The sequence below is a fragment of the Puntigrus tetrazona genome, chromosome 25 (assembly GCF_018831695.1).
Source record: "Puntigrus tetrazona isolate hp1 chromosome 25, ASM1883169v1, whole genome shotgun sequence".
Lineage (NCBI taxonomy): Eukaryota > Metazoa > Chordata > Actinopteri > Cypriniformes > Cyprinidae > Puntigrus > Puntigrus tetrazona.
In genome coordinates this window covers 12,899,807-12,918,478 of record NC_056723.1, presented here as the reverse complement: position 1 = coordinate 12,918,478, position 18,672 = coordinate 12,899,807, and the positions used below count along the sequence as shown (strand labels likewise).

At 38.4% G+C, this 18,672-nt stretch overlaps 1 protein-coding gene across 6 annotated transcripts in view; it reads right to left on the bottom strand.

Annotated features, from left to right (window-relative positions):
- The window catches only part of cpne8 (copine VIII), a 34,358-nt gene that overhangs the window by 3,416 nt on the left and 12,270 nt on the right, over window positions 1-18,672 (bottom strand). The window contains exons 5-19 of one of the 6 annotated variants that reach the window (XM_043228119.1): window positions 18,205-18,244; window positions 17,412-17,488; window positions 15,194-15,257; window positions 14,470-14,573; window positions 14,074-14,178; window positions 13,487-13,528; window positions 13,315-13,390; window positions 12,622-12,675; window positions 12,185-12,246; window positions 7,571-7,617; window positions 7,150-7,331; window positions 4,467-4,594; window positions 4,013-4,115; window positions 2,257-2,314; window positions 1,175-1,248 (exon numbers count right to left, since the gene is read on the bottom strand). In XM_043228119.1, coding sequence (XP_043084054.1) covers window positions 1,175-1,248; window positions 2,257-2,314; window positions 4,013-4,115; window positions 4,467-4,594; window positions 7,150-7,331; window positions 7,571-7,617; window positions 12,185-12,246; window positions 12,622-12,675; window positions 13,315-13,390; window positions 13,487-13,528; window positions 14,074-14,178; window positions 14,470-14,573; window positions 15,194-15,257; window positions 17,412-17,488; window positions 18,205-18,244 — 1,216 coding nt within the window. The other 5 variants (XM_043228121.1, XM_043228122.1, XM_043228123.1 and 2 more) reach the window with 5 other exon arrangements.

Genomic DNA, 18,672 nt, shown 5'->3' with positions numbered 1-18,672 from the left:
TTTGTAATCGTTCCGTTCTTTCAACAATTTCAGAAAAGGTTGTATTTCACTCAACTACATTCGTTTCTGGTCTTCAATCCTTGCTTCCTGACTGAAAAATCTTCAGGGCACTGTTCTAAGTTGGTTTCCGTTATTATGATAATACCTTCCATTTATACAGAGCTTTTCTGGACGGTAAAAGCTCTTTACATTGTGAGGGGGATCTCCTCAACCTTCAACTAACTAACAGGAAGTTCTCTGCATGCATTGGTAAAAATACTTTTCTGTGGTGTTCCACAGGGATCTATTCTTGCACCAACATTGTTCTCTTTATATCTGCTGCCATTGTGGGTTTTTTTTTTTTGGAGAGTATCATCTTACTCATACGCTGATGACACCCAATTGCACCTCCGCTTTAGATATAATGATTCAAGCTCCATAGAGGTCCTGCTAGCATCTTTACTGGAAGTGCATTCATTACTCCACAACTCACTCTAGTAGGAGTATTATGAGGTTCAAAATTCTGCAAACCAAGCACTGATTGGACGCCTGGTTTAAAATGCTGCAGCCAGGCTGTTGTCTGATAGTATAGTGTATATTTTACATTGCTGCAATCCATCTAGGTCACTTAGATGCAGCAACCTTTGATTGCCCTCTGTTCGTAGATTAAGGGGGAGACCATCTTTTTGTGATAGTGGGCCATAGCCTTCCCAACGCAGTACCAATACATTTAACCTCCTACAACCTGCCGTGCACATATTTGGACATTATAGTTTAGTCAATTTCTCTGAGACTCTACATTCTACAGTTTTAAGCCCGGGCGTCCTGTAAAGAGCACATTCAAGGCTTTTAAGAAATAACAAATTGGAAATTATATTCCCGTCGAATGCTCCTTCCCTAAAGGACCAACCTCAGGCCATTCAAGATGTAGATGAGTGTTTCTACAATAGATTTGGAAAAAAAAAAATATTCCATTACTGTCCTTTGCAGTGAATGGGTGCCGTCAGAATGAGAGTCCAAACAGCTGATAAAACATCACAATAATCCACAAGTAATCCACATCACCCCAGCCCATCAGTTAACATCTTGAAAAGTAAAGCGTTTGTAATAAACAAACCCATAATTAAGGACATTACATTAAAAATGCCTTACTGATTCTGTCACATATACACATATACAGGGCTAGAAAGCTCACCTGCACAATGTCCCTCTCCGCGAAGCGACCCCTGGATGATATCCTGACCTCATCTCCATCTAGTTCAATCATCTCTGTCAAAGGGCACAGGAAAAACCATTATGCGGTGCTCACATTCGTCATGGACTGTTATAGTCAAGTGCGCTATCATTGGATTTCATACGAGTTCAAATACACCCTTTAATGTAGCAGCTATGAAACGAGTTCAAAGAGCAAATCATGACTGCAGTGAGATAACGAGACCACGGGGAGCTGCATGTAAATGAGGTTTTATCTTCATTACAGGGAGGAAAATCAACCTTTATACCAATTGCAAACCCAGAAGAGACCAAGGTTTGCTTTTTGACGTGTAACATAAAAGCACAACTTAATAAAAAAACTCAAAACTCAAATAAAACCAGCCTGTCCTCCAACAAAAAATGACCCTATCTGTCGTTCGCGCAAGTACCTTCTACGACGATTTTATATTTGCGCTTTTATGTTAAGCGCCCTCTAGCGGGCGTAAAAATGTACAGTGTCGTGTTGCGTCGCGTCATTACAAATCAAAATGTGTTGTGTGCGGACGTTTTACACCGTTTTGCAACAATCCTGCAAAGTCATAAATTATTATGACACACAATAATCATAGATCCAAAATGCATGTACGGAAAAAATGCAAAAAGCACAACGTTCTGCAGATTTGTAAAATCATAGTCATCGTGCCAGAATTGCACCACTATCTGACTTGCACAATATGTGTATGTCATTCACTCTAAGCAAATTTGATACCAACAAACCAAATATGAAAGCTACAGCAGATGAGGCAGGGATGACAGATGACAGAAACTAAGTAACTGGATCACATTTCTCAGATAAAAGGAGGGGTCTAGGGCTATATAAGAAACGAACTGATAAGCCAATGGAAATTTCAAAGCTCTTACGGCACATGCGCTGCTAATGACGTTCTGGGAGACTGATTGGTCTCACTGGAACATGTGTGAAACAGGTTTCTCCTTTGATCTAATCCGGTTTGATGGTTCTCTGTTGGACTAGACCGATAGCATATCACATCCCCAAAGACATCCATATCACTCTCATCTTACCGTCAAACTCTGCCGGCCCAACTCCAACGATGATAATTGACATCGGAAGACTGGAGGCCTTCAACAGAAAGGAACAGTTCATTAAAACAAGACCCCCAGGAATACCCTCCTCTTATAATTCAACATTTGTGACTCTCTCTGAAATCCAGGCTAAAGTCTCAAAATCTAATTATGAGATAACAAGCATCAAAGTTTAATTTCAACCATTAACTTCACTACGATTTTAGTCTTTGCCTGGCCTTCCTCGTACGATGTTAAAGATAGTGAGGGTACATTTTACTGAACGTTCTTCATCTCGTGTTTTTTATGTAGAAAACAGTAATTCACAAAAAATGACTTTAGCTAGGTTTTCATATCCAGGGTCACATTTGTATTATAAAACACGCTCAAAACTTGTGATGGCAGTATTGCAATACAACACATGGAGGCATATGAGGCACTTTTTTCAATTATGGCACAGTTTTTTTTTTAAAAACAATTTTAAATAATGGCCAATATTAAACAATTAAAGGCCTTTGATCCTTGTAAAATGGTTATTTGAAATAATAATAAATAAATAATGAGCAAAAAATATATATTTAGCTGCGTCCTGCATTTTATGTTCAACCCTGTTACTGCATAATTTCTCCCCATTCCATTCCAGAAAGATTTTCTACATTTTTGCAGGAATAATAACTAAATCATAATCATAACTAAATTGTCAAGCTAAATCGTTCAGTCCTGTCACCTGAGTTTTTTTATGTTTTATCCACCTTTTTTCCCAAACGTGGACGTGAGCTGGGCGAGGCTTCCGGTTGGTTAGACGCTATATATTTTCAATATAAAGCAGAAAACAAACTTTTCCGTACAGCTAAAAATAGCGGGATCCGCCACAAATCACATTTTTTTGTGAATTTTGTCTAAATATACAAACACTTTATATACCGTAAATGTTAATTGCAACCCTGTTATGCATTCTGACACATGCATACATTATACTGAACTTCTACGTTTATTTAAAGTTTGAACTTTGCAATTCTTAAATCTGAAACATGAGGCCCATTCATTAAGCCCAGGAAATGTGCCGTGCTCGAGGGTAGACGGCTCGACTATCTGCAAGCTGACACATTATGAACGACTCCTGTCATGGTTTGAAGACACTCTGCACCGTCACTTTCTGCGCAATGTATCACATTTCAGCGCCCCCGTTGACGTGTTTAAAGGAAAGACAAATGTATTGTGTTTAGGACTTTATTTCTATTGTATTCATCATATTGTAATAGTATCCACAATGAGGAATCAACAAACTTTGCGAGTGGGTGTAAATTCTTCTCTTTTATTGCAGCTCAACGATAGTCTCATTTTTCATCCAATAAACAGGCTTTCCAGTGATTAGAATGATAAATGCCTATTGTTTACTAAGCAAACAGTTGATAAAGGTGTGATAAAGTTTTGAAACATTCTAGCAGGTAGATAATCAGGTATGATCCTCAAATGTCAGCCCTGTTACCATGGTTATATAGTTGGCATAGTAACATCATGGTAACAGGGCTGACATGCTAAAAAGCAACATTATCGTGGAATAATGTGTGTATATATATATATATATATATATATATATATATATATATATATATATATATAAAATGTATTTATGGAATAGTTCATCACCTTAAAAGGGGGACACAATGTTGACATTATGTCAAAATCTTGCTCATATTCTTCCAAACGGCATAAAGATTGCAGGGAACTGTGATTTTTCTTTTTTTATACTTACATTTACAATGGATTCTTTCGTCTGGGCCATGTCTGAGATGACCCCATCAGAGATGATGAGGAGGATAAAGTATTCGGAGCCATCCTTTACTAATGACGCATATCTGCAAAGGAACAAACCGATCACTTCATGAAACGGACACGGGGCTGAATCACAATTCAATCCATCCTAGTGTCACAAAGAAAAGCCCATCTACAAAAAGTCAAAAGTACCATGATAGTGTACTATTTGTCGTAGAGTTTCTTTTTGGGCTGTTGCCTACAATCAGTTCTTTAATGAGGCACCGGGATAAAAAAATAATGAAGAAAAAAGTAATGGTTTAACATTCTATTATATGCAGTTTTACCAAAAAAACTGTAACTGTAACTGTAAACTTTACAGGAGATTTTTAGAGCTACTTAACAAGTGTGAAAAATAATCTATAAGTATGCTGAAATATAATTGGCCACTTTACCTTGCTACATGATTAATAACAGGTGAGAAGTATGTTGGTCCATACAGACGAACAGACTTCAGACTCTGATAATACGCCTCTAGAACACCCTCTATCCCACTGCAATATGGGTTTTCTGGGTTCCCGTTCTGTAAGTATACATAAAAATAAACATATGTACATGTGATAAACACGTTCTCATATACAAGTAGAGCAAGACACAAATATACTGTAGACTGTACACTTGAGGTGTACATTAAATTGTAAAAACATTTATTTTATGGATATACAGATATACAAACCTTATTGCAAATAAATGATATTTATTATATTAAGCACATTAATGAAAGAAGGCAACTTAAGTGTAAAGAGTAAACTTTTTTAAGCACACTTTTAGAAAAAAATGTGTACTGTGTTTTTAATAAATCAACTAACATACAAAAGAGCGTGTAAAGTAAATCATATTAGTATTATTTCATATTACATTTAAAGTTCACATAACTTACTAAATGTACAAATTTGTAATTACAAATACAGTATGTTAAAATACATGACATCAAAGTCTTATTGTTATGCAAGTAATTATGAAATGACACATAAAGATGTACTTTAAGTCACTTAAGTAACCGGATCAAAGAAGCACGCTTTAACTTATTGCATTTAGTATATCCAAACTATCATTTAACTTTGATTCGATTAGCGTGCGATTAAATGTCCAAAAAATATATATTCGGTTCAGAGTTAAGTACATTCTTTTAAAGAAGATTATTTCTGTAATGGAACAGATTTTAAGTAAAATGAAAGTTTGTATTTTCACTCTTCATCTAACTTATCGATAGTAGATATTATTATGGGTAGTAATAATCCTATACGACTATACTGTATTTACAGTGATCAATTATTGTCACAGCAAAATGGCAACAACAAGAATCAAAAGTTTGATCTGGCCATCCGAGCTCACATCCCAGAAGCGTCCTGCAGTAAGAGACGCGTTTAAAGAGCGCTATTCACTCAAGTAAAGCTTTAATGCTCTGCTGAGTGCATATGGAGTCTCCCGCGTTCAGCCCTGAGGAGAAGTGTGTGTGTGTGTGTGTGTGTGTGTGTGTGTGTGTTTTGTGTGTGTGGGCAGCTGCAGCCGCAGGCAGTGCATCTGTTTGGTCCAATAAGAAGGATCTGTGTCTCACTGTATATGGGATTATGTGATAGATTCTCTGTGACGGTTTCGTGGGTGTGGAAGAGGCAAAAAAAGAGAAACAAATAAAGAAAATCATTTCTGTCCTCTTTAGAAATGTGAGACAGCTGTGGGTAATCTTCATTTGCTAATGTCTATCAATCTTTTTCAATCTCCTTTATGAACGGTCTCATCCATATTTATCAGTTAGTCACCCTGCGGGGCCCTTATTTGGTTACCAGTGGCGTAGTTGTAGTTGTGTGCATTTTGGCATTTAGTCCATGTTTGTTGGCTTTTGGGTCATTTATATGCTAATGCACTTCTACAAGTTAATAAAATAGACTTTTAATAGATGTACACACCACACATATACAATCTCCTTCCTTAATTACAAAGGAAGTGGCTGGAATTGAGATTTGTTTCATTGCGCTTGTCCCAGCCCTGACTGCCTTTTGAATCAAATGAAAGCACAGTTGAGATATTCTGACTAATATGAAATGAGTCGACACAAGGGAAAAAGGCTGCAATAAACCACAAGTGTAGGCTCCAAGGGTCCTGCTGGAGGACAGGTTCAGAAGCATAACCGAAAGAGCTAGAGGTGGAGGAGTAAAGCCATACCAGGTATGTCCTCTATGAATGAATGAATCACTTCGTTAGACAAAACACTTGATGAAGTAACCGTTCGCGAAGAGTTTGATTGACAGGTGATCTGATGAAACATAAGACAGAATTCACCATGTTTTTGTGTTTTCAGGGTCAGTGTATTTTTTACTGTGTGAGAACGTGGTGTCATGTATAGATGCGTTACTTGTCGGACATAGCAACAGTAACTAAGGAGGGCCATCTAAAATGTTAAAAATGTCTCAAAGAACAGACAAAGTGCATTTATTTGTTCAACAAGAGACTGATAATAATTAAACTAGCTCATTTCAATGTCATTGGTGCACATTGTTTATTACTCTTGCATTGCCTTTGCAGTGCAAAAATCCAAAGTTCGATTATTCTGTTTCCAAAAGCGGTAAATACGTATAACAGAATACACTAAACAAGTTGATAAAGCACTGATTAACATAATAGCTGGGGCAGTGAATTATTTCAATTGGTTTTTTCTTAAATCGCTTTTCTTACCCCAATTTAAGAATACCATTTAGGCTATTTCCTTCATGGCAACTCGCAGGGTAGTTTAGACAGCGTTAATGTATTTTGTCTTGTAAAACTAGATGTGCTATGCATTATCAATCAATAAAAATCCCTGCAGCAAATCTAGACATGTGGTGCTGGGGGAGGTGGAGGGTTTCAGGGGATCTCTAAAAGGGAGCTGCAGAAAAACTGAAGACTGAACCAGACTATATAAATATTTACAAAGAAAGCTTTTTGGGTGTATGTAAATCTGCAGACTGGACCCGAAATGCTGACAGAACAAAATATTGGGCAAAAGTCACGCGGCATATTCCATCCTGCCGGTATAAGATTGTTAACGTAACACTAAACAAAACAAGCAGCTTAGCAAAATTTAAAAAGCAGCGTCCTCACCAGGGGGAATTCGTGAGACACACGGCCATCGGGTGGCAGTTTTGCACCAAACCCCAGTGCAGGGAACAGCTTATCACTGTCATAGTCCTGAATAATCTCCCCCACAGCTCTGAGGGCCAGAGCATACGCATTCAGATGATACGGGCTCATGTAGTGTAGAGAGGTAGGCTGGGAAGGGTTGCCTGCCATACATAAAGCAGAAAATGCATGAATCAATACAACGTTTCTTCACATTTCCGTACACGTTCTTACACTATCTATGCATTATCTTTAAAAGAGTATTTTGAGTCATCTGAATAGTTCACATTGTTAATAGTTACAATAAATAACTATTAGTAAATTCACATGAGCACAGGGAAAATAAGCCATTATCATAACATGTAAGATGATGCATTTTTTTTGAAGAGCAGTGTAAGCTCACCGTTTGATGCAGTAAAATCAATGGCCACTGTGAAATTAATTTGAGTGCTGCAAGTGAACAGAGGAAAAAAAACAAACAAAAAAAAAGACGTTAGCGCACGTGAGCCAGCTTACGAACATAAAATATATGATGCTTATTAAAGTATAATAAAGCGCTTCATTCATATCCCCAGTGAGCTGACTGTGTAAAACTGTGTCTCGGCTCAATTTAATCTGCGGGCAGAAATGAAGAAGTTATTCCCTCAGAGCAACTCTGCGTTTATCTAATACTCTCTCCGCAGCTTCCTGATTTTTCTGTCTGTTGAACAGAACGCGTATATATTTAGATTCACTAACTCTTTGTAAGAATGTTTCACAGTAGTCTTTTTGCAGATCCTTCCAATTATTCATTGGTTATTTCCAGTGTTTGCTGGACTGTTTGAAGGCCAGGTCATGTGCCTGGGGTCTCTGTGTCTCTCAGAATAGAGTGCTCTATTTATAGCTCGGTTTATTACGGCATCATAATGCAGTGAGCTGTCTGTGAATATGTGCGTGTGACGTGGAAAGGAGGAGAGGGGAAGGAAGAGGGAATTATTCATGGATGGTGAGGCACAGCAATGTGTTTCCAGTCTCAATAGATGAGTTCAAGTATGTTCATATGCACGGAAAACCCGGGTGACGTCACAGTTACCAAAATATGTGAGATACTGTATTCTGGAGTTTCCAAAATGATGCATTTATTTACAGCATGATAAACAGATGTCACGGTTTTACGGTAGTAGGAACTCTTGTACTGAAGTAAACTGACAGCATACCCTACTAGTGTTTAAACACCAGAGCAGCCACCTAGACCACCACCCCAACTTCCTAGCAACCGCATAGCAATGTCCAAGCATCCACCCAAAACATCACAGCGTGCACCACTTGCATATTCCTCAGAAAATGTAGAAATTAGTTGCGTTTAACTTACCACGGCACTGCACTGATCAAACAAATTCTTGAAGCAGAGCATGTCGATTAGAAATTTTGGAACTGTCACATGACTATCACGTGCGGCCTCAAAGTACCGCGATAGCGATTTGCGAGCAACCGGCTCCCATGTGTGTTTTCCGGTTTATTCAAGCATCTTTAATCCCAATAATGCTGACAAATCTGTGCTTTTTAGAACAGTAAATATCTTTGACTGTCCATCCAACGAAATCCCTGAATATGTAACTGTATTCACGATATAACAAAATCCATATCATGGCACAACATAATACGGCTAGTCACAATAATGGTGCCAAGCCCTAAGTCACATTCATCATTAAACACTCATAGAAGCATATATACCCCCATTTTATCAGTATTTAATTAGTATATGATTATGCTTTATTCTTGAACAGATGGTATTGTATTAAGAACAATATAAAAACCGTTACTAGTGACAGAGCATTCAAACACCACATGAGCATCACTAATGGGAGCAGAAAGTGTTCGACTTGACAGCTGTTTTCAATTCTACCCTAACTACAACGGGTATTTTCACTGACCATTGTCTGTAGACATGGTTCAAGTCAAGTCCCCCGAAAGTCTAGGGGCTACTCTTGGGAGCTCAAACACCTCAGACATTCTGAAATTGGCAAGGGACGTTTGCATGCATAGCCACGCCCCATACATAAGGGTATATAAGTGGCCTGTTTGCTTCATCTAATTTTGTTCTTTGCAGCTGATGCAGTTTCTTTTGAAAGCAGCATTCTACTCTCACCACTATTAAATTCTATAACACAATTTGCAGACTCTGCTCACCTCAAAATACAGATAAAGTAATGATAAGATAATGGTTCTTATTCTGCTTGTGAGAACATACTTTCTCAAAAGACTGAGAGTCATCTCAGATGTTTTCTGTCCTAGTTCTTTCTAGTGTCGGGTACAGGCCTTGACAATGTGCTCTGAGTGTGAGCCTGAAGATGCAAGGTGAAATTTTCAGCAAGGTCAGACCCTATGGACTCCCATTTCTCTCTTCACACGTGTCTCTTCCATATGGTTTTGCGACCACTGTGAGCTCAATTTCTCATTCAGAGCATTGGAGAGTGGGCTTGAGCTATCTGATGTTTGATGTCTCAGCTGACCTCTTGTTTTTTGGAAGCTCAGTCTAAGCCCAAGGCAGAAATGGCAGCCATGCATGCCAAGGTGACCAAGAGCATTGAGCTTGAGTGAAATCTTCCAACCTGCCCTGAGTGCTTGAGGCTTGTTAATTGGTTCCTGCTGACTAAGCATGACAAATAGCATACCTGTTTGAAGAACCTGTCCGAAGTTTACTTTTACTGGACACTTGGTTGGCCCATCATGCTGTTTTCTGAGACATGCATATCAAGTTCCTCCCTGTCATATTGTCACTGTCTCCTTATGTCTTCTGGAAAGGCGCAGAGGCTGGCCCATGGCCCACTGAGGGAAGCTGGCATTTTCATAAGACTGCCTAATATTAACTGACTTGCAAGATGGCATATCAATAGGAAAGCACAATATCATTTTGAGATTCCGCAGAATTGCAAGGTGTTTAAATCCTCCAAGTGCGAATCATATACTTTCTTGGGCTCTCTCGGTGGTCTTACATGCCCTGCAAGGAGATCTGCTTGAGTCCCTACAGTCAGTTTAGTGGGATCATCCTCTCCATTAATGAGATCTGCCTGGAGTTCGGACTGGCAGACTTCCACATAATTCTTAGTCCCTGGTTCAGGTATGTCCTGAGGTTTCCCACTACCCTATTTAATGATCATCAGTAACCCAGCAAACACTCCCTCCCAATAAGGGAGTCCCAGTCTTGCCTTTCTTGTGCTAAGTGCATGCTTATTTACATATATCTTGAAACTCTTGCATAAAGAGTTTAAGGCGATCTGAATAGTTCTTTTTCAGTCATATCAAATTTGAGGTTTTGGGAGTGAGGGCACACTCAACCAGGTGTGTGACAGCTTCTTTGCAAAAGTGTCTCACATATGTAAACATATGCAGAGCTGCAGGCTGGGCTGTACCCAATACCAACAGATTTTATAATCTACACATGGAACTAGTTTCATCTGCAGTTTTGTGTACCAAAAAATTCATTTACAGTGGTGTGAAAAAGTGTTGGGCCCCTTCTTGATTATTTTTATTTTTGCATGTTTGTCACACTTTAAAGTTTCAGATCATCAAAAAAAAAAAAACTAATCAAAGATAACACAAGTAAACACACAATGCAGTTTTTAAATGAAGGTTTTCATTGTGAAGGAAACATAATTCTAACTCTGTGTGAAAAAGTGCTTGTCCCCTAAACTGATTGGGCCACCCTTAGCAGGAACAACTCCAATCAAGCGTTTGTCATAACTTACAATGAGTCTGTTACAGCGCTGTGAAGGAATTTTGGCCCACTCATCTTTTGCAGAATTGTTGTAATTCAGCCACATTGGAAGGTTTTTGAGCATGAACCGCCTTTTTAATCTCATGTAACAGCTTTTCAATAGGATTTAGGTCAGGACTTTGACTGAAACACTCCAAAGTCTTCATTTTGCTTTTCTTCAGCCATTCCGAGGTAGACTTGCCAATGGTGCTGCAGAACTCAAGTTTGCTTAAGCTTGAGATCACAAACAGATGGCTGGACATTGTCCTTTAAGATTTTTTGGTAGACCACAGAATTCATGGTTCCTTTTATCACAGCAAGTCATCCAGGTCCTGAAGCAGCAAAACAGCCCCAGACCATCACACTACCACCATTTTTTACTGTTGATATGATGTTCTTTTCCTGAAATGCTGTGTTACTTTTACATCAGATGTTATGGGACACACATCTTCCAAAAATTCTACTTTTATCTCGACAGTCCGCTGAGTATTTTCACCAAAGTCTTGGGGATCATCAAGATGTTTTCTGGCAAAACTGAGAGAAGCCTTTATGTTCTTTTTGTTCAGCAGTGGTTTTTTTCCCAGTTTCTTTCTTATGGTGGAGTCATGAACACTGATCTTTGAAAACCCTCCTATGTGACTTAATTACAACAATTCTGCAAAAGATGAGTGGGCCAAAATTCCTCCGACGCGTTGTAACTCATTGTAAGTTATGACAAGCTCTTGATTGCAGTTGTTCCTGCTAAGGGTGGCCAAATCAGTTTTTAGGTTTAGGGGAGAAATACTTTTTCACACAGGGTCATGTTTTCCCTTCACAATAAAAACCGCATGTTGTATTTACTAGTGTTATCTTTGATTACTATTTAAATTAGTTTGATGATCTGAACACTTTTTTACACTACTGTAGATGACTAGTAGGGTATAGAGCTGCATTAAGTACCTTTTCATTCCATGAGGTTGTAATAAATTCTGTTCAGGTCCAATTTTTGTTTTACCTTGAGTGGTTATAAATAGACTGCTGTTCTACGCATAGCATTCACAACTGCACACAGGCTTCTTATACACCCAGATTTCTGAGCCTGGCCAGGTGTGCAAATTTCACTCACCAATTTCAATGCCCTTTTCTGAATATGTAGCAACCCCTGAATGTTTCTGTTCCCACCCAAGGGGATGGAGGTTACGTCAATAGTAGAGATGTCGTTGCATACATATATTTTAATTAAATATATTATATATCAGAAGGATTGTAAAAGTGCACACACACAAACAAACAAGTACTGACCCTCCTTTGATGTAGTCCAGGAACGTAACCTCGACATCAATGAAGCAGGACAGCAGAGTGACCTGTCAACATGAAAGTTTGGTAACACTTCCTATGTAGTGTCCTAAAGGGCATCATCACACTTTCAATAAGCAATGCATACTTTAATCATAAATGTCATATCAATATTCATGCCTGTGGTCATGATGTAACTCAAGTCGATTCAAGGCATCAGGGCAGACCAATGATGAGCTACATCAAAATATATGAATATTTATATGCACAGCTTATGAAGGCATTGTGCATTGCTTATGAAGATATAATGTAGGACCTTCTATAAGAAGTCTTACCAATAAGGATGTTTGTTTGTTAGAACAAACATGTATTGTTTTCTTTTGTTTTTCTTTGGAACTTTTTTTTTTCCATGAATTAAACTAGAGGATTTAAAATTCACTCACGGTTCCTGAGTTTAGATATTTTTTCTTCTTTTTCTTTTTCTTGGGGTTCAGCACCTACAGAAATACAGCCATGTCAGACACATGATGTTGCTAAAATGTTGCTTGATCTCAGTTTCTTTTGTTCTGTTCTATTTCTTTTCTTTTCTTCTACCTATATTTTGCCATGATAGGTGCACATGGTGAATGTTCTACAGTATGACTGTGGCTAGAAATTCAACCACAGAGAAGAAGAACATCAGAAGCTCTTGATGGAGATGAACATTTCACTGCGTTTCCTAGACTTCTCGCTAGTATCTAAAGTACTTGCGCCGTGGCCGGTTTTGATAAGTGTTCTCGTCCCTTATGGGTTTGATTTACGCTTCAGTGAAGTGGAGGTCACACAAAAGATGAAAAAGGATGAGATTTCACAGGGATGGGGGACAAAATGTCACAGAAAGGCCATAAACATAATTTACACAAGACCGTAAACGCAGTCATAGTTCAGAGGCAAATATTTAGTTTAAATATTCAAGTAGCTATACATTTAGCTTAAACATTGAACTGTTTTACAAATCAGATAAGTAGATTCGATGCTTTTAGTTACTTCTCATCGCTGTTCCGTAGGCCTCAACTACACACCCATGAAGATATTTATAAAAGACATTTACGATATTTTAGGCAGACGTGTGTGAAAAAGACATGATAGGGGCTCACCTCCCACACAGTAAACTGAGAGTGGCCTTTAGAAAGCTCCCTGTAGCTGGTGCTGAACTCGCCAATGTAGTCATGACTGAAAACACAGACACACACACACACACACACAGTCTCATGCCTTATCTTGATGATTCTTATCTCCAGTATTAGAGAGTGATTGTTTCTTTCTTACCCTCCATCTCTGTCCCAGTCATATACCTCAATTTTTATTGCTCTGCAAAAAATAAAAGACAGTCAACCGTTGAAAGAATGCAGTATTATATAGATCAGTCAATTTTAATGTTATTTAAGCAAATATCTTAAAAGAGAGGGGCGGGGTGAGCGGAGCTCATTTGCATTTAAAGCAGCTTGCAAGAAAATGGCTAATAGAATAGTTTATTTTTTAAATAAAATGTTATAATTGTAACATAAACATACACATCACCGCCCTAAATTTGAGGGTCAGCAGGATTTTTAATCATGAATCATCTTAGTTCTTAGTCATAAATCAGTATTTAAAAACATGCATGTTAAAAAAGTATATATTTTTAAATTTTAGAATGAAATCAGCATTTTAGAATGATTTCCAAAAGATGACGTGATAATGAAGATCATGCTGAAAATGCAACTTTGCAAAAAAGAAATACAGTACATTTTTAAAATGTAACATTTTAAACAGGTAATTTCAATTGTAATGTTCCAAACATCAGCTAAAAATGAACGCTAATACACTCCTCACTCGTGTCAGTGTCCTGTTCAGAGGTGTAATATTTGACCCACCTGTCATAGTCCCCGTTACACAGTGCTCTGACTGGGATCTTGAAGGCCTGCCACACAGGGTCCAGCGTGTTTTTCACCACCTCTGTCTTATGACAGATGGTAAATCTGAGAAACAGGACACGTCAAAGATGAGGAACCACAGCATGGGAGGTGAGAATCAGTCAGTGTGAAAGGGTCTCAAATAGGTCACATCACACATGCATCATTTACTGCGAGTCAAAAAGTGTCATGGAATACCAAGAGCAGGCTTGGAGACCAATGTGCATCTCAAACACGACCACATTATTAGAGTAAAAAACGTTGAATGTTACATTCAAAATATATGAAAAGCGACATAAAGAAATAAAGACATTTTCTGTGTTCAATGGGAAAATATGAAGAAAAATAAGCACTTACGTTCCATCTTCATTGCTACGGTAAAAGACGAGGAAAGGGTCTGACTTTCCGAAGAAATCTTTCTTGTCTAGTTTGTTGCCACAAAACTGCATCAAGACCGACTCCTGATTAAAAACAACGCATAAGCAATTCAATAAGAGATGAGACGAAGCAAGAAGGAAATAAAGGTAAGACCGAAAAAAGACTTGATGAAAAAAATGAGAAAGGAAGAGACGAGACAAATGAAACAAGAAAAGAAGACAAGAACATTAGATGAGAAGAAACAAGACAGGAAGAGAAGACGTTATACGACACAAAACAAGAGACAAGAAAACTTAAGGTTAAAGAAAGACTAAATATGAGAAGAAATGAGACAATGCAAGATATGATGAGAAGAGGATGAGAGGAGACGACATGAGACATGAGATGTTAGAAGAAAAGAAACGAGACAGGGCAGAAGACATGAGACAAGACATAAAGGGAAGAGAATCGATGGAAAGAGCAGACACGACAAATGGGACCAGAATAGAATAAAAATAAGAAATGCTAGATAAGAAGAAAAAGACAAGACTAGACAAATGAGAAAAAAAAAAACCCAATAGATCATGCAAAAAGATACAAACCAACATTACACATGGAGAGGAGAGAGAAGAGGGGAGAACAGATGAGACAAAACAGAGACAAGAAGAGGTAAGATGAGACAAGGAGAGAAGAGAAAATACAAGAAGAGTCAAAGTCAAAGTACCCTGCAATTTCCAAGTTCTTCAGCTTTCACAATAATAGTTCCACAGTTCTTCCCAGGAATGCCTCTGAGGTCAGAAGGAACACTGTGTTACTAAAGAAGCCCAGACAATATTGTTCTTGACAACTAGCACTTGAGGAACGCACGACTCTAAACAGGACATCCTTGACTCTTAACCTCACCCTGCTCGAGGAGGACCGCTCCTGTTTTAAGCGAACTAAACAACAGAACCCTGTTTTGCAGAAAAGTGCCTGCTAAAAGAGCAATTAGCAAATGCATATGTTCAGCCCGTGCTGTATGAATGAGTGAACATCAATAAGTGATTGTCCCCTTTCAACAGTAACGAACGCATGTATCTGTGCTGCATAAATAAATGAGCATTTGTAGAAGCAGACAGGCGAACGCATGAGTGTTTGCTGTGCTCTTATATAAGCCTACACTCAAGGAGCCCAAGCCAGAATTGAATTTAAATTGTATCGAGCCAACACTTCAGCATCCCGCGCAAGTGCCTGACAAAGATGAACGATGAAAGATTTTGAAGATGATTTGATGAGAGAACAAACTTCTGCCTTACTTATGCGCTGCCTTGAGTGCTTGTTTCAATTCCACTAAGTAGTTGTGGGTTATGTTATAGAGGTTAGAGAAGCAGATCTCTGCAAACTGAAGACATGTCTTTAATCTGCTCCGGATCTACACATGTCCTTTGAGGCACTCTCCTAAATTAACCTGAAATGTTCAGCCGTCTCTCGGGAATTGCTTACAATAAAAAATAGAGGGAGCGAGCATAAGGCTACCTCAAAGCTACAAGCTAATCGTGTTTAAAAGCAGTTCAAACTTCAATCAAGCTACGTTTTTAATTGACCTGATATCACATGTGAGGCATCAAGACATAGCAGCAGGAACATAGCAAATATTATAACATTATATCATTTTTATGTCTACGTTTGTTGACTTCTGTAAGCGCTGAAAACATTAAATGCAGTTTTATGTTTTTTTGCACAACTGTAAGTAGCTATATTAACTGACCCAAAGGTTTGATCACCAATTTTGTCTGACAAACAAACCAGACTCGTGACTACATTAAAGTCGTTTTTTTTTTTTACATGTGCCTAAAGCATAAAATAAACATAAATGAGCATCGGAAGGTATTTAATTTAAGTTTTCAAAGTTAATCTGCTCTCCTGTTTGAATTGTTTGTCGGACAAATGGCGGCTGAAGCGTTATGATTGGTCAGATCGAAACACGATTCATCTTCGAAACACCAACGAGCTCTCTATGGATGTGTCGTTCATGGTTTACACAGCATGCGAACAGAAGGCTAAATGAAATCCGTTCATCGTGTCAAGCGATCGCGTTTCGTCAGTAGACTTTCAGGATTGCGTAAATAGAAATCTGTATCTCCCGTATCTTCACTTGCGTTTCAAAAACGGATTCGGAATGACATGAGGCTGAGTAAATGAGCAAATGATTCAATTTGGGGGTGAACGGACCCTCTAACTGCTTGAAGTGGACACAGAGATGTGCCACTGTGAATGTGAATGGACACATGCTCAGAAATGAAACGAATTCGTGCGGATTTCCATGAGTGATTCAGCGCAGAGCTAGCGCTTTCACTGTAAACGCGTCTAAATGTATTTATTTGCTGCGGTACATGACTAAATGAATGTTCAAAGAAGTCTGAGTGAATGAACGAGTGCAGGCAGCTCTGGTTATATAACACTCATCATTCCATATTACCGCCCAATATGTCACCAACAGCACACACACAAACACACAACATCCACACACACATCATATACAGGGAAACGAGATGCCCCTATACGTATGCTTATGTATGGCTGACTGGCAAAGAGACAAAGGCTAAGCATCAAGTTTTTAAAATGGTCAAATTTTGTATATTTTACGATTGCATTTGCCTTTCGCTAGTTCGATTGAAATATACTCATCCGACTCATTTTTAAGGATCCTCATAAAAATTGGTTTGCTGCACCACGAATGTTTTCAGATTTAGTAGTGTATTTAATAGATTAATTTGATTCTATAACAGGGCTCTATTGTAAAAAATATTTCTCACATAATCAGACCGGCCTTTTTTCCAGTTTAGCCAACTGAAAAATATATATGCAGTAAAATTGAACTCAACTGCCCATGCAAACACAAATACATGTTACCAACTGAAATGGTATTTCAACACATCGCTCGGCAAAAATGCAGCACTTACACAAGCGATCTTTCCATACGACTACCCTGAGAGCCCACCACCTCTCCGAGAGTACAGTACATCTGGCCCAGGAAGTCCTGTAAACACACACAGACAGCAGGAATGAAATCATTATTCACACTTTATGATTTCAGGCCATCTAAGTTCAACTTGCTTGTTATCTCAGTAAACAGTCAATGTAAAAATCGAAACTGGTACTTATTTCCCATGAAATACAGGGTACATTTATGGTTAATATTATATTTATAACATTAAGACTGCTTAGTTACATTAGCACAAAAGTTGAAAAAAAGATTCGTTTTTCATGATAATTTGATTCTAGAATGCATTTTAAAAGTAAAAGGTGCGGAAAATATGACTAATGTGGCGGAATAAAAAAATGAATTCAATCTGAATAAACATGAAATAAGATGGAATGTAAATATGGATGAGAACAAGACTTTATTCTAGATCAGATCGGGTGTGAGGGAGAAATGTGCGGCAAAAAGTTTTTGCGCTCGGAAAGGAAGGACCGGAAAAGGCAGATATTCTCCCGAGAGCTCTGATCAGAACGACTGTATCCAGCATCTCTGAACATCAATCTCACAGGTGCATTCTGAGATACAGAGCGACCCTCGGTTCTGACCCTAAAACGCTTGGATAAATCACGATAAAACCCTTTGCGATGAGGGTCAAACGAGGCGTTCGTAGGGCCGCAAACACACAAGTAAAACCTACAACGAGCCTTCCACCCCAACACGCAAACCCATGCGCGCAGTGTCCAGAAACGTTAGATTTACAGGAAAACACTTACATGTTTGGACAGGTTTTCACTCTTTGAGTCGAGGTCATACCTAGAAAATAAAACGAAAATTCTGTGAATGACGCTAAAAGTGCTTCGGGAATCCTTCAATCTGGAAAGATGATTACTTTTGCACCTCCAGATATTTTTTCAGTGGGTAAATACCTGAAACAAGACCTGAGACGAACTCAAATTGTTGACATGCTTATCCTTCTTAGTTATGTTCGAACTTTTCTTGTACGAACTTAAATTTTCCAATGTGAACGTTTCGAATAAGGATTAAAAAAAAGCTGGTGCAAAGTGATAATGATGACCAAAATTCTTCTGAAAAGACGTCGTCACGACTGGAATTGTATGAGCATGGTTCAAATAGTGACCGCCATCTATTCTCAGCATAGTGCAGTGTGAAGTACCACAAGGTTCAGTATTAGGACCATTGCTTTTTCACTCTGCACATGTAACCCTCGGAAGATATCTTCA